This window comes from Oncorhynchus tshawytscha, linkage group LG33 (genome assembly GCF_018296145.1).
Source record: "Oncorhynchus tshawytscha isolate Ot180627B linkage group LG33, Otsh_v2.0, whole genome shotgun sequence".
Taxonomy (NCBI): Eukaryota; Metazoa; Chordata; class Actinopteri; order Salmoniformes; family Salmonidae; genus Oncorhynchus; species Oncorhynchus tshawytscha.
This window is the reverse complement of record NC_056461.1, coordinates 6,922,927-6,936,610: the sequence shown is the minus strand read 5'-3', so window position 1 is coordinate 6,936,610 and position 13,684 is coordinate 6,922,927. Positions and strand designations below refer to the sequence as shown.

Sequence of the window (13,684 nt, the reverse complement as noted above, 5' to 3'; positions counted from 1 at the left end):
ACCTAGAGAGGAACCAGGCTATGTGGGGTGGCCAGTCCTCTTCTGGCTGTGCCGGGTGGAGATTATAACAGAACATGGCCAAGATGTTCAAATGTTCATAAATGACCAGCATGGTCGAATAATAATAATAAGGCAGAACAGTTGAAACTGGAGCAGCAGCACGGCCAGGTGGACTGGGGACAGCAAGGAGTCATCATGTCAGGTAGTCCTGGGGCATGGTCCTAGTGCTCAGGTCCTCCGAGAGAGAGGGAGAGAGAAAGAGAGAATTAGAGAACGCACACTTAGATTCACACAGGACACCGAATAGGACAGGAGAGGTACTCCAGATATAACAAACTGACCCTATCCCCCGACACATTAACTACTGCAGCATAAATACTGGAGGCTGAGACAGGAGGGGTCAGGAGACACTGTGGCCCCATCCAAGGACACCCCCAGACAGGGCCAAACAGGAAGGATATAACCCCACCCACTTTGCCAAAGCACAGCCCCCACACCACTAGAGGGATTATTATTAACTCCACCATCACCATCCTAACTACAATATATCTTTATTAACCCCGTCACCATCCTAATTAGAATATATCTTTAACCACCATCACCATCCCAACTAGAATATATCTTTATTAACTCCACCTTCACCATCCTAACTAGAATATAGCTTTATTCACCACCATCACCATCCTAACTAGAATATATCTTTATTAACTCCACCTTCACCATCCTAACTAGAATATATCTTTAACCACCATCACCATCCTAACTAGAATATATCTTTATTAACCCCACCATCACCATCCTAACTAGAATATATCTTTATTAACCCCACCATCACCATCTAAACTAGAATATATCTTTATTAACCCTACCATCACCATCCTAACTAGAATATATCTTTCTTAACCCCACCATCACCATCCTAACTAGAATATATCTTTATTAACTCCACCATCACCATCCTAACTAGAATATATCTTTATTAACTCCACCATCACCATCCTAACTAGAATATATCTTTATTAACCACACCATCACCATCCTAACTAGAATATATCTTTATTAACCACCATCACCATCCTAACTAGAATATATCTTTATTAACCCCACCATCACCATCCTAACTAAATATATCTTTATTAACCCCACCATCATCATCCTAACTAGAATATATCTTTATTAACCACACTATCACATCCTAACTAGAATATATATTTATTAATCCCCATCACATCCTAACTAGAATATATCTTTATTAACCACCATCACCATCCTAACTAGAATATATCTTTATTAACTCCACCATCACCATCCTAACTAGAATATATCTTTATTAATCCCCATCACATCCTAACTAGAATATATCTTTATTAACACCACCATCACCATCCTAACTAGAATATATCTTTATTAACCACCATCACCATCCTAACTAGAATATATCTTTATTAACCCACTATCACCATCCTAACTAGAATATATCTTTATTAATCCCCACCATCACATCCTAACTAGAATATATCTTTATTAACCCCATCACATCCTAACTAGAATATATCTTTATTAACCACCATCACCATCACCATCCTAACTAGAATATATCTTTATTAACCACCATCACCATCCTAACTAGAATATATCTTTAACCACCATCACCATCCTAACTAGAATATATCTTTATTACCCACCATCACCATCCTAACTAGAATATATCTTTATTAACCACACCATCACCATCCTAACTAGAATATATCTTTATTAACCACCATCACCATCCTAACTAGAATATATCTTTATTAACCACACCATCACCATCCTAACTAGAATATATCTTTATTAACCACCATCTCCATCCTAACTAGAATATATCTTTCACCACCATCACCATCCTAACTAGAATATATCTTTATTAACCACCATCACCATCCTAACTAGAATATATCTTTATTAACTACCATCACCATCCTAACTAGAATATATCTTTATTAACTCACCATCACCATCCTAACTAGAATATATCTTTATTAACCCCACCATCACCATCCTAACTAGAATATATCTTTATTAACCACACTATCACATCCTAACTAGAATATATATTTATTAATCCCCATCACATCCTAACTAGAATATATCTTTATTACCTACCATCACCATCCTAACTAGAATATATCTTTATTACCTACCATCACCATCCTAACTAGAATATATCTTTATTAACCACCATCACCATCCTAACTAGAATATATCTTTATTAACCACCATCACCATCCTAACTAGAATATATCTTTATTAACCACCATCACCATCCTAACTAGAATATATCTTTATTAATTCCACCATCACCATCCTAACTAGAATATATCTTTATTACCTTCCATCACCATCCTAACTAGAATATATCTTTATTAATTCCACCATCACCATCCTAACTAGAATATATCTTTATTAACCACCCTCACCATCCTAACTAGAATATATCTTTATTAACCACCATCACCATCCTAACTAGAATATATCTTTATTAACCACCATCACCATCCTAACTAGAATATATCTTTATTACCTACCATCACCATCCTAACTAGAATATATCTTTATTCACCCCACCATCACCATCCTAACTAGAATATATCTTTATTAACTCCACCATAACCATCCTAACTAGAATATATCTTTATTAATCCCCATCACATCCTAACTAGAATATATCTTTATTAACTCCACCATCACCATCCTAACTAGAATATATCTTTATTAACCCCCCCATCACCATCCTAACTAGAATATATCTTTAACCACCATCACCATCCTAACTACAATATATCTTTATTAACTCCACCATCACCATCCTAACTAGAATATATCTTTATTAACCCCGTCACCATCCTAACTAGAATATATCTTTAACCACCATCATCATCCCAACTAGAATATATCTTTATTAACTCCACCATCACCATCCTAACTAGAATATATCTTTATTAACTCCACCATCACCATCCTAACTAGAATATATCTTTATTCAAATCAAATCAAATTTATTTATATAGCCCTTCGTACATCAGCTGATATCTCAAAGTGCTGTACAGAAACCCAGCCTAAAACCCCAAACAGCAAGCAATGCAGGTGTAGAAGCACGGTGGCTAGGAAAAACTCCCTAGAAAGGCCAAAACCTAGGAAGAAACCTAGAGAGGAACCAGGCTATGTGGGGTGGCCAGTCCTCTTCTGGCTGTGCCGGGTGGAGATTATAACAGAACATGGCCAAGATGTTCAAATGTTCATAAATGACCAGCATGGTCGAATAATAATAAGGCAGAACAGTTGAAACTGGAGCAGCAGCACGGCCAGGTGGACTGGGGACAGCAAGGAGTCATCATGTCAGGTAGTCCTGGGGCATGGTCCTAGGGCTCAGGTCCTCCGAGAGAGAGAGAGAGAAGAGAGAGAATTAGAGAACGCACACTTAGATTCACACAGGACACCGAATAGGACAGGAGAGGTACTCCAGATATAACAAACTGACCCTATCCCCCGACACATTAACTACTGCAGCATAAATACTGGAGGCTGAGACAGGAGGGTCAGGAGACACTGTGGCCCCATCCAAGGACACCCCCAGACAGGGCCAAACAGGAAGGATATAACCCCACCCACTTTGCCAAAGCACAGCCCCCACACCACTAGAGGGATTATTATTAACTCCACCATCACCATCCTAACTACAATATATCTTTATTAACTCCACCATCACCATCCTAACTAGAATATATCTTTATTAACCCCGTCACCATCCTAATTAGAATATATCTTTAACCACCATCACCATCCCAACTAGAATATATCTTTATTAACTCCACCTTCACCATCCTAACTAGAATATAGCTTTATTCACCACCATCACCATCCTAACTAGAATATATCTTTATTAACTCCACCTTCACCATCCTAACTAGAATATATCTTTAACCACCATCACCATCCTAACTAGAATATATCTTTATTAACTCCACCATCACCATCCTAACTAGAATATATCTTTATTAACCCTACCATCACCATCTAAACTAGAATATATCTTTATTAACCCTACCATCACCATCCTAACTAGAATATATCTTTCTTAACCCCACCATCACCATCCCAACTAGAATATATCTTTATTAACTCCACCTTCACCATCCTAACTAGAATATATCTTTAACCACCATCACCATCCTAACTAGAATATATCTTTATTAACTCCACCATCACCATCCTAACTAGAATATATCTTTATTAACCACCATCACCATCCTAACTAGAATATATCTTTATTAACCCCACCATCACCATCCTAACTAAAATATATCTTTATTAACCCCACCATCATCATCCTAACTAGAATATATCTTTATTAACCACACTATCACATCCTAACTAGAATATATATTTATTAATCCCCATCACATCCTAACTAGAATATATCTTTATTACCTACCATCACCATCCTAACTAGAATATATCTTTATTAACTCCACCATCACCATCCTAACTAGAATATATCTTTATTAATCCCCATCACATCCTAACTAGAATATAGCTTTATTCACCACCATCACCATCACCATCCTAACTAGAATATAGCTTTATTCACCACCATCACCATCCTAACTAGAATATATCTTTATTAACCACACTATCACATCCTAACTAGAATATATATTTATTAATCCCCATCACATCCTAACTAGAATATATCTTTCTTAACCCCATCACATCCTAACTAGAATATAGCTTTATCAACCACCATCACCATCACCATCCTAACTAGAATATAGCTTTATTAATTCCACCATCACCATCCTAACTAGAATATAGCTTTATTCACCACCATCACCATCCTAACTAGAATATATCTTTATTAACCCCACCATCACCATCCTAACTAGAATATATCTTTATTAACCCCACCATCACCATCTAAACTAGAATATATCTTTATTAACCCTACCATCACCATCCTAACTAGAATATATCTTTCTTAACCCCACCATCACCATCCTAACTAGAATATATCTTTATTAACTCCACCATCACCATCCTAACTAGAATATATCTTTATTAACTCCACCATCACCATCCTAACTAGAATATATCTTTATTAACCACACCATCACCATCCTAACTAGAATATATCTTTATTAACCACCATCACCATCCTAACTAGAATATATCTGTATTAACCACACCATCACCATCCTAACTAGAATATATCTTTATTAACCACCATCACCATCCTAACTAGAATATATCTTTATTAACCCCACCATCACCATCCTAACTAGAATATATCTTTATTAACTCCACCATCACCATCCTAACTAGAATATATCTTTATTAACCACACCATCACCATCCTAACTAGAATATATCTTTATTAACCACCATCACCATCCTAACTAGAATATATCTTTATTAACCACACCATCACCATCCTAACTAGAATATATCTTTATTAACCACACTATCACATCCTAACTAGAATATATATTTATTAATCCCCATCACATCCTAACTAGAATATATCTTTATTACCTACCATCACCATCCTAACTAGAATATATCTTTATTACCTACCATCACCATCCTAACTAGAATATATCTTTATTAACCACCATCACCATCCTAACTAGAATATATCTTTATTAACCACCATCACCATCCTAACTAGAATATATCTTTATTAACCACCATCACCATCCTAACTAGAATATATCTTTATTAATTCCACCATCACCATCCTAACTAGAATATATCTTTATTACCTTCCATCACCATCCTAACTAGAATATATCTTTATTAATTCCACCATCACCATCCTAACTAGAATATATCTTTATTAACCACCCTCACCATCCTAACTAGAATATATCTTTATTAACCACCATCACCATCCTAACTAGAATATATCTTTATTAACCACCATCACCATCCTAACTAGAATATATCTTTATTACCTACCATCACCATCCTAACTAGAATATATCTTTATTCACCCCACCATCACCATCCTAACTAGAATATATCTTTATTAACTCCACCATAACCATCCTAACTAGAATATATCTTTATTAATCCCCATCACATCCTAACTAGAATATATCTTTATTAACTCCACCATCACCATCCTAACTAGAATATATCTTTATTAACCCCCATCACCATCCTAACTAGAATATATCTTTAACCACCATCACCATCCTAACTACAATATATCTTTATTAACTCCACCATCACCATCCTAACTAGAATATATCTTTATTAACCCCGTCACCATCCTAACTAGAATATATCTTTAACCACCATCATCATCCCAACTAGAATATATCTTTATTAACTCCACCATCACCATCCTAACTAGAATATATCTTTATTAACTCCACCATCACCATCCTAACTAGAATATATCTTTATTCAAATCAAATCAAATTTATTTATATAGCCCTTCGTACATCAGCTGATATCTCAAAGTGCTGTACAGAAACCCAGCCTAAAACCCCAAACAGCAAGCAATGCAGGTGTAGAAGCACGGTGGCTAGGAAAAACTCCCTAGAAAGGCCAAAACCTAGGAAGAAACCTAGAGAGGAACCAGGCTATGTGGGGTGGCCAGTCCTCTTCTGGCTGTGCCGGGTGGAGATTATAACAGAACATGGCCAAGATGTTCAAATGTTCATAAATGACCAGCATGGTCGAATAATAATAAGGCAGAACAGTTGAAACTGGAGCAGCAGCACGGCCAGGTGGACTGGGGACAGCAAGGAGTCATCATGTCAGGTAGTCCTGGGGCATGGTCCTAGGGCTCAGGTCCTCCGAGAGAGAGAGAGAGAGAAAGAGAGAATTAGAGAACGCACACTTAGATTCACACAGGACACCGAATAGGACAGGAGAGGTACTCCAGATATAACAAACTGACCCTATCCCCCCGACACATTAACTACTGCAGCATAAATACTGGAGGCTGAGACAGGAGGGGTCAGGAGACACTGTGGCCCCATCCAAGGACACCCCCAGACAGGGCCAAACAGGAAGGATATAACCCCACCCACTTTGCCAAAGCACAGCCCCCACACCACTAGAGGGATTATTATTAACTCCACCATCACCATCCTAACTACAATATATCTTTATTAACTCCACCATCACCATCCTAACTAGAATATATCTTTATTAACCCCGTCACCATCCTAATTAGAATATATCTTTAACCACCATCACCATCCCAACTAGAATATATCTTTATCTTTCACCATCCTAACTAGAATATAGCTTTATTCACCACCATCACCATCCTAACTAGAATATATCTTTATTAACTCCACCTTCACCATCCTAACTAGAATATATCTTTAACCACCATCACCATCCTAACTAGAATATATCTTTATTAACTCCACCATCACCATCCTAACTAGAATATATCTTTATTAACCCTACCATCACCATCTAAACTAGAATATATCTTTATTAACCCTACCATCACCATCCTAACTAGAATATATCTTTCTTAACCCCACCATCACCATCCCAACTAGAATATATCTTTATTAACCCACCTTCACCATCCTAACTAGAATATATCTTTAACCACCATCACCATCCTAACTAGAATATATCTTTATTAACTCCACCATCACCATCCTAACTAGAATATATCTTTATTAACCACCATCACCATCCTAACTAGAATATATCTTTATTAACCCCACCATCACCATCCTAACTAGAATATATCTTTATTAACCCCACCATCATCATCCTAACTAGAATATATCTTTATTAACCACACTATCACATCCTAACTAGAATATATCTTTATTAATCCCCATCACCATCCTAACTAGAATATATCTTTATTACCTACCATCACCATCCTAACTAGAATATATCTTTATTAACTCCACCATCACCATCCTAACTAGAATATATCTTTATTAACCCCATCACCATCAACTAGAATATAGCTTTATTCACCACCATCACCATCACCATCCTAACTAGAATATAGCTTTATTCACCACCATCACCATCCTAACTAGAATATATCTTTATTAACCACACTATCACATCCTAACTAGAATATATATTTATTAATCCCCATCACATCCTAACTAGAATATATCTTTATTAACCCACCATCACATCCTAACTAGAATATATCTTTATTAACCCCATCACCATCCTAACTAGAATATATCTTTATCAACCACCATCACCATCACCATCCTAACTAGAATATATCTTTATTAATTCCACCATCACCATCCTAACTAGAATATATCTTTATTAACCACCATCACCATCCTAACTAGAATATATCTTTATTAACCCCACCATCACCATCCTAACTAGAATATATCTTTATTAACCCCACCATCACCATCCTAACTAGAATATATCTTTATTAACCCACCATCACCATCCTAACTAGAATATATCTTTCTTAACCCCACCATCACCTAGAATATATCTTTATTAACATCACATCCTAACTAGAATATATCTTTATTAACTCCACCATCACCATCCTAACTAGAATATATCTTTATTAACCACACCATCACCATCCTAACTAGAATATATCTTTATTAACACCATCACCATCCTAACTAGAATATATCTTTATTAACCACCATCACCATCCTAACTAGAATATATCTTTCACCATCCTAACTAGAATATATCCACCATCACCATCCTAACTAGAATATATCTTTATTAACCACCATCACCATCCTAACTAGAATATATCTTTAACCACCATCACCATCCTAACTAGAATATATCTTTATTAACCCCACCATCACCATCCTAACTAGAATATATCTTTATTAACCCCACCATCACCATCCTAACTAGAATATATCTTTATTAACCCCACCATCACCATCCTAACTAGAATATATCTTTATTACCCATTTTTGAATGGAACGTTTTTGTTGTTGTTGCTTTGCTTTCCGTGTGCAATACAATGTCTGAGTGTTTTTACCTTCCTCCCTTTTCCTCGTCCTACAGCCCAGATGAAGATAGGTTGCGATAACACGGTGGTTAGGATGGTGTCAAGCGGTCGGTTTGTCAACCGGGTGGCGTTCCAGTACCGTCTGCTGGACCGGCAGGAGCTGCAGAGGATCAAGGTGAACAGTGTGGAGGATTTCTGCTTCACTGGCTGAGCTCTCTGTCTCTTCATCCATCTCCCCAACATGTTGTCTATCTACCACCTAGCTAATGGGGACCACGCATAACTGGCTGAGCTCTCTGTCTCTTTATCCATCTCCCAACATGTTGTCTATCTACCACCTAGCTAATGGGGACCACGCATCACCGTCTGAGCTCTCTGTCTCTTTATCCATCTCCCAACATGTTGTCTATCTACCACCTAGCTAATGGGGACCACGCATCACTGGCTGAGCTCTCTGTCTCTTTATCCATCTCCCCCCAACATGTTGTCTATCTACCACCTAGCTAATGGGGACCACGCATCACTGGCTGAGCTCTCTGTCTCTTCATCCATCTCCCCCAACATGTTGTCCATCTACCACCTAGCTAATGGGGACCACGCATCACTGGCTGAGCTCTCTGTCTCTTTATCCATCTCCCCCCCAACATGTTGTCTATCTACCACCTAGCTAATGGGGACCACGCTTCACCGGCTGAGCTCTCTGTCTCTTTATCCATCTCCCCCCCAACATGTTGTCTATCTACCACCTAGCTAATGGGGACCACGCATCACCGGCTGAGCTCTCTGTCTCTTTATCCATCTCCCAACATGTTGTCTATCTACCACCTAGCTAATGGGGACCACGCATCACTGGCTGAGCTCTCTGTCTCTTTATCCATCTCCCCCAACATGTTGTCTATCTACCACCTAGCTAATGGGGACCACGCATCACTGGCTGAGCTCTCTGTCTCTTCATCCATCTCCCCCCCAACATGTTGTCCATCTACCACCTAGCTAATGGGGACCACGCATCACCGTCTGAGCTCTCTGTCTCTTTATCCATCTCCCAACATGTTGTCTATCTACCACCTAGCTAATGGGGACCACGCATCACCGGCTGCCAAATCTACTATGAGACTGATTACAGAAAAAAGCCTGAAGGTTGCCATAAAATTCTGTTCTGTACTACATTTTGAATTTAAAGAGATTTATTAATTTTGTACCTCATTCGTTTTTTTTTTTGTGTTGTTGCTCACTTTCTGTTCAATGAATTGTGGCTGGTGCTCAAGCCTAATAAAGTGGTATTTTGTGTTTGTTTCTAATATTGTTTTTTATTCTGTTGAGCTTGTGTGATTATATGCAGTACATGACTGTACAAACGGCCAGTGAGGGTGTTAAGCAGGGCATTTTTAGTTCACATTCTCTACAAGAAAGGGTTCTGACAAACGGAATGTTTCTATCTATTTATTTTGCGAGACGATATGTGTGGTTACAGGAGTGTGGATGGGAGGCGATATGTGTGGTTACAGGAGTGTGGATGGGAGACGATATGTGTGGTTACAGGAGTGTGGATGGGAGACGATATGTGTGGTTACAGGAGTGTGGATGGGAGACGATATGTGTGGTTACAGGAGTGTGGATGGGAGACGATATGTGTGGTTACAGGAGTGTGGATGGGAGGCGATATGTGTGGTTACAGGAGTGTGGATGGGAGACGATATGTGTGGTTACAGGAGTGTGGATGGGAGACGATATGTGTGGTTACAGGAGTGTGGATGGGAGGCGATATGTGTGGTTACAGGAGTGTGGATGGGAGGCGATATGTGTGGTTACAGGAGTGTGGATGGGAGGCGATATGTGTGGTTACAGGAGTGTGGATGGGAGGCGATATGTGTGGTTACAGGAGTGTGGATGGGAGGCGATATGTGTGGTTACAGGAGTGTGGATGGGAGGCGATATGTGTGGTTACAGGAGTGTGGATGGGAGACGATATGTGTGGTTACAGGAGTGTGGATGGGAGGCGATATGTGTGGTTACAGGAGTGTGGATGGGAGACGATATGTGTGGTTACAGGAGTGTGGATGGGAGACGATATGTGTGGTTACAGGAGTGTGGATGGGAGACGATATGTGTGGTTACAGGAGTGTGGATGGGAGACGATATGTGTGGTTACAGGAGTATGGATGGGAGACGATATGTGTGGTTACAGGAGTGTGGATGGGAGACGATATGTGTGGTTACAGGAGTGTGGATGGGAGACGATATGTGTGGTTACAGGAGTGTGGATGGGAGACGATATGTGTGGGTACAGGAGTGTGGATGGGAGACGATATGTGTGGGTACAGGAGTGTGGATGGGAGACGATATGTGTGGTTACAGGAGTGTGGATGGGAGACGATATGTGTGGTTACAGGAGTGTGGATGGGAGACGATATGTGTGGTTACAGGAGTGTGGATGGGAGGCGATATGTGTGGTTACAGGAGTGTGGATGGGAGACGATATGTGTGGTTACAGGAGTGTGGATGGGAGACGATATGTGTGGTTACAGGAGTGTGGATGGGAGACGATATGTGTGGTTACAGGAGTGTGGATGGGAGGCGATATGTGTGGTTACAGGAGTGTGGATGGGAGGCGATATGTGTGGTTACAGGAGTGTGGATGGGAGGCGATATGTGTGGTTACAGGAGTGTGGATGGGAGACGATATGTGTGGTTACAGGAGTGTGGATGGGAGGCGATATGTGTGGTTACAGGAGTGTGGATGGGAGGCGATATGTGTGGTTACAGGAGTGTGGATGGGAGACGATATGTGTGGTTACAGGAGTGTGGATGGGAGACGATATGTGTGGTTACAGGAGTGTGGATGGGAGACGATATGTGTGGTTACAGGAGTGTGGATGGGAGACGATATGTGTGGTTACAGGAGTGTGGATGGGAGACGATATGTGTGGTTACAGGAGTGTGGATGGGAGACGATATGTGTGGTTACAGGAGTGTGGATGGGAGGCGATATGTGTGGTTACAGGAGTGTGGATGGGAGACGATATGTGTGGTTACAGGAGTGTGGATGGGAGGCGATATGTGTGGTTACAGGAGTGTGGATGGGAGACGATATGTGTGGTTACAGGAGTGTGGATGGGAGACGATATGTGTGGTTACAGGAGTGTGGATGGGAGACGATATGTGTGGTTACAGGAGTGTGGATGGGAGACGATATGTGTGGTTACAGGAGTGTGGATGGGAGGCGATATGTGTGGTTACAGGAGTGTGGATGGGAGACGATATGTGTGGTTACAGGAGTGTGGATGGGAGACGATATGTGTGGTTACAGGAGTGTGGATGGGAGGCGATATGTGTGGTTACAGGAGTGTGGATGGGAGGCGATATGTGTGGTTACAGGAGTGTGGATGGGAGGCGATATGTGTGGTTACAGGAGTGTGGATGGGAGGCGATATGTGTGGTTACAGGAGTGTGGATGGGAGACGATATGTGTGGTTACAGGAGTGTGGATGGGAGACGATATGTGTGGTTACAGGAGTGTGGATGGGAGGCGATATGTGTGGTTACAGGAGTGTGGATGGGAGACGATATGTGTGGTTACAGGAGTGTGGATGGGAGACGATATGTGTGGTTACAGGAGTGTGGATGGGAGACGATATGTGTGGTTACAGGAGTGTGGATGGGAGGCGATATGTGTGGTTACAGGAGTGTGGATGGGAGACGATATGTGTGGTTACAGGAGTGTGGATGGGAGGTGATATGTGTGGTTACAGGAGTGTGGATGGGAGACGATATGTGTGGTTACAGGAGTGTGGATGGGAGACGATATGTGTGGTTACAGGAGTGTGGATGGGAGACGATATGTGTGGTTACAGGAGTGTGGATGGGAGACGATATGTGTGGTTACAGGAGTGTGGATGGGAGACGATATGTGTGGTTACAGGAGTGTGGATGGGAGACGATATGTGTGGTTACAGGAGTGTGGATGGGAGACGATATGTGTGGTTACAGGAGTGTGGGTGGGAGGCGATATGTGTGGTTACAGGAGTGTGGATGGGAGACGATATGTGTGGTTACAGGAGTGTGGGTGGGAGACGATATGTGTGGTTACAGGAGTGTGGATGGGAGACGATATGTGTGGTTACAGGAGTGTGGATGGGAGACGATATGTGTGGTTACAGGAGTGTGGATGGGAGACGATATGTGTGGTTACAGGAGTGTGGATGGGAGACGATATGTGTGGTTACAGGAGTGTGGATGGGAGGTGAGTGTTCAATGGAGGATGTCAAATACATGTTCATTTCTGTTATCTATATTTATTTGTATCAAACAATTTTTTTTGTAATAAAACTGAATCGCATGAGAAAGCACTCATTGGAGATGATAATTCCTTTCATTTTTTAAATCAGTAAAATTATGCAGAACTAACCGGGTTGGCTGTCAGGGGAAGGATGCTGGGGGTCTGGTGGGGGTGGGGGGGGTGGGGGGTCTGGGGGGTCACTATGAAGAGGAAGGGAAGATGTCAACATCAGTCACATGTCTCAACCTAACAAGAAAACCCTCTCCAGTTCCCGATTACACAGAATTTAAGCATTCTTAAAATAGTCAATAGTTAAGTACATGTTAATCTATTTTGATTAGTTGAGTTTACTTCAATAGAACCAGAAAGAACACTGTGATATTTTGGTATCCAAGTCATTCCATATCCTGAAG

At 40.4% G+C, this 13,684-nt stretch overlaps 1 protein-coding gene across 2 annotated transcripts in view; it reads left to right on the top strand.

Annotated features, from left to right (window-relative positions):
• The window catches only part of LOC112231487 (corticotropin-releasing factor-binding protein-like), a 31,435-nt gene that overhangs the window by 16,487 nt on the left and 1,264 nt on the right, over nt 1-13,684 (top strand). Inside the window, exons 7-8 of one of the 2 annotated variants that reach the window (XM_042311365.1) lie at nt 9,049-9,233; nt 9,313-10,293. In XM_042311365.1, coding sequence (XP_042167299.1) covers nt 9,049-9,203 — 155 coding nt within the window. In that variant the 3' untranslated portion in view covers nt 9,204-9,233; nt 9,313-10,293. Of the gene's footprint in view, nt 1-9,048; nt 9,234-9,312; nt 10,294-13,684 lie in introns of those variants that run through there. The other variant, XM_042311366.1, reaches the window with a different exon arrangement.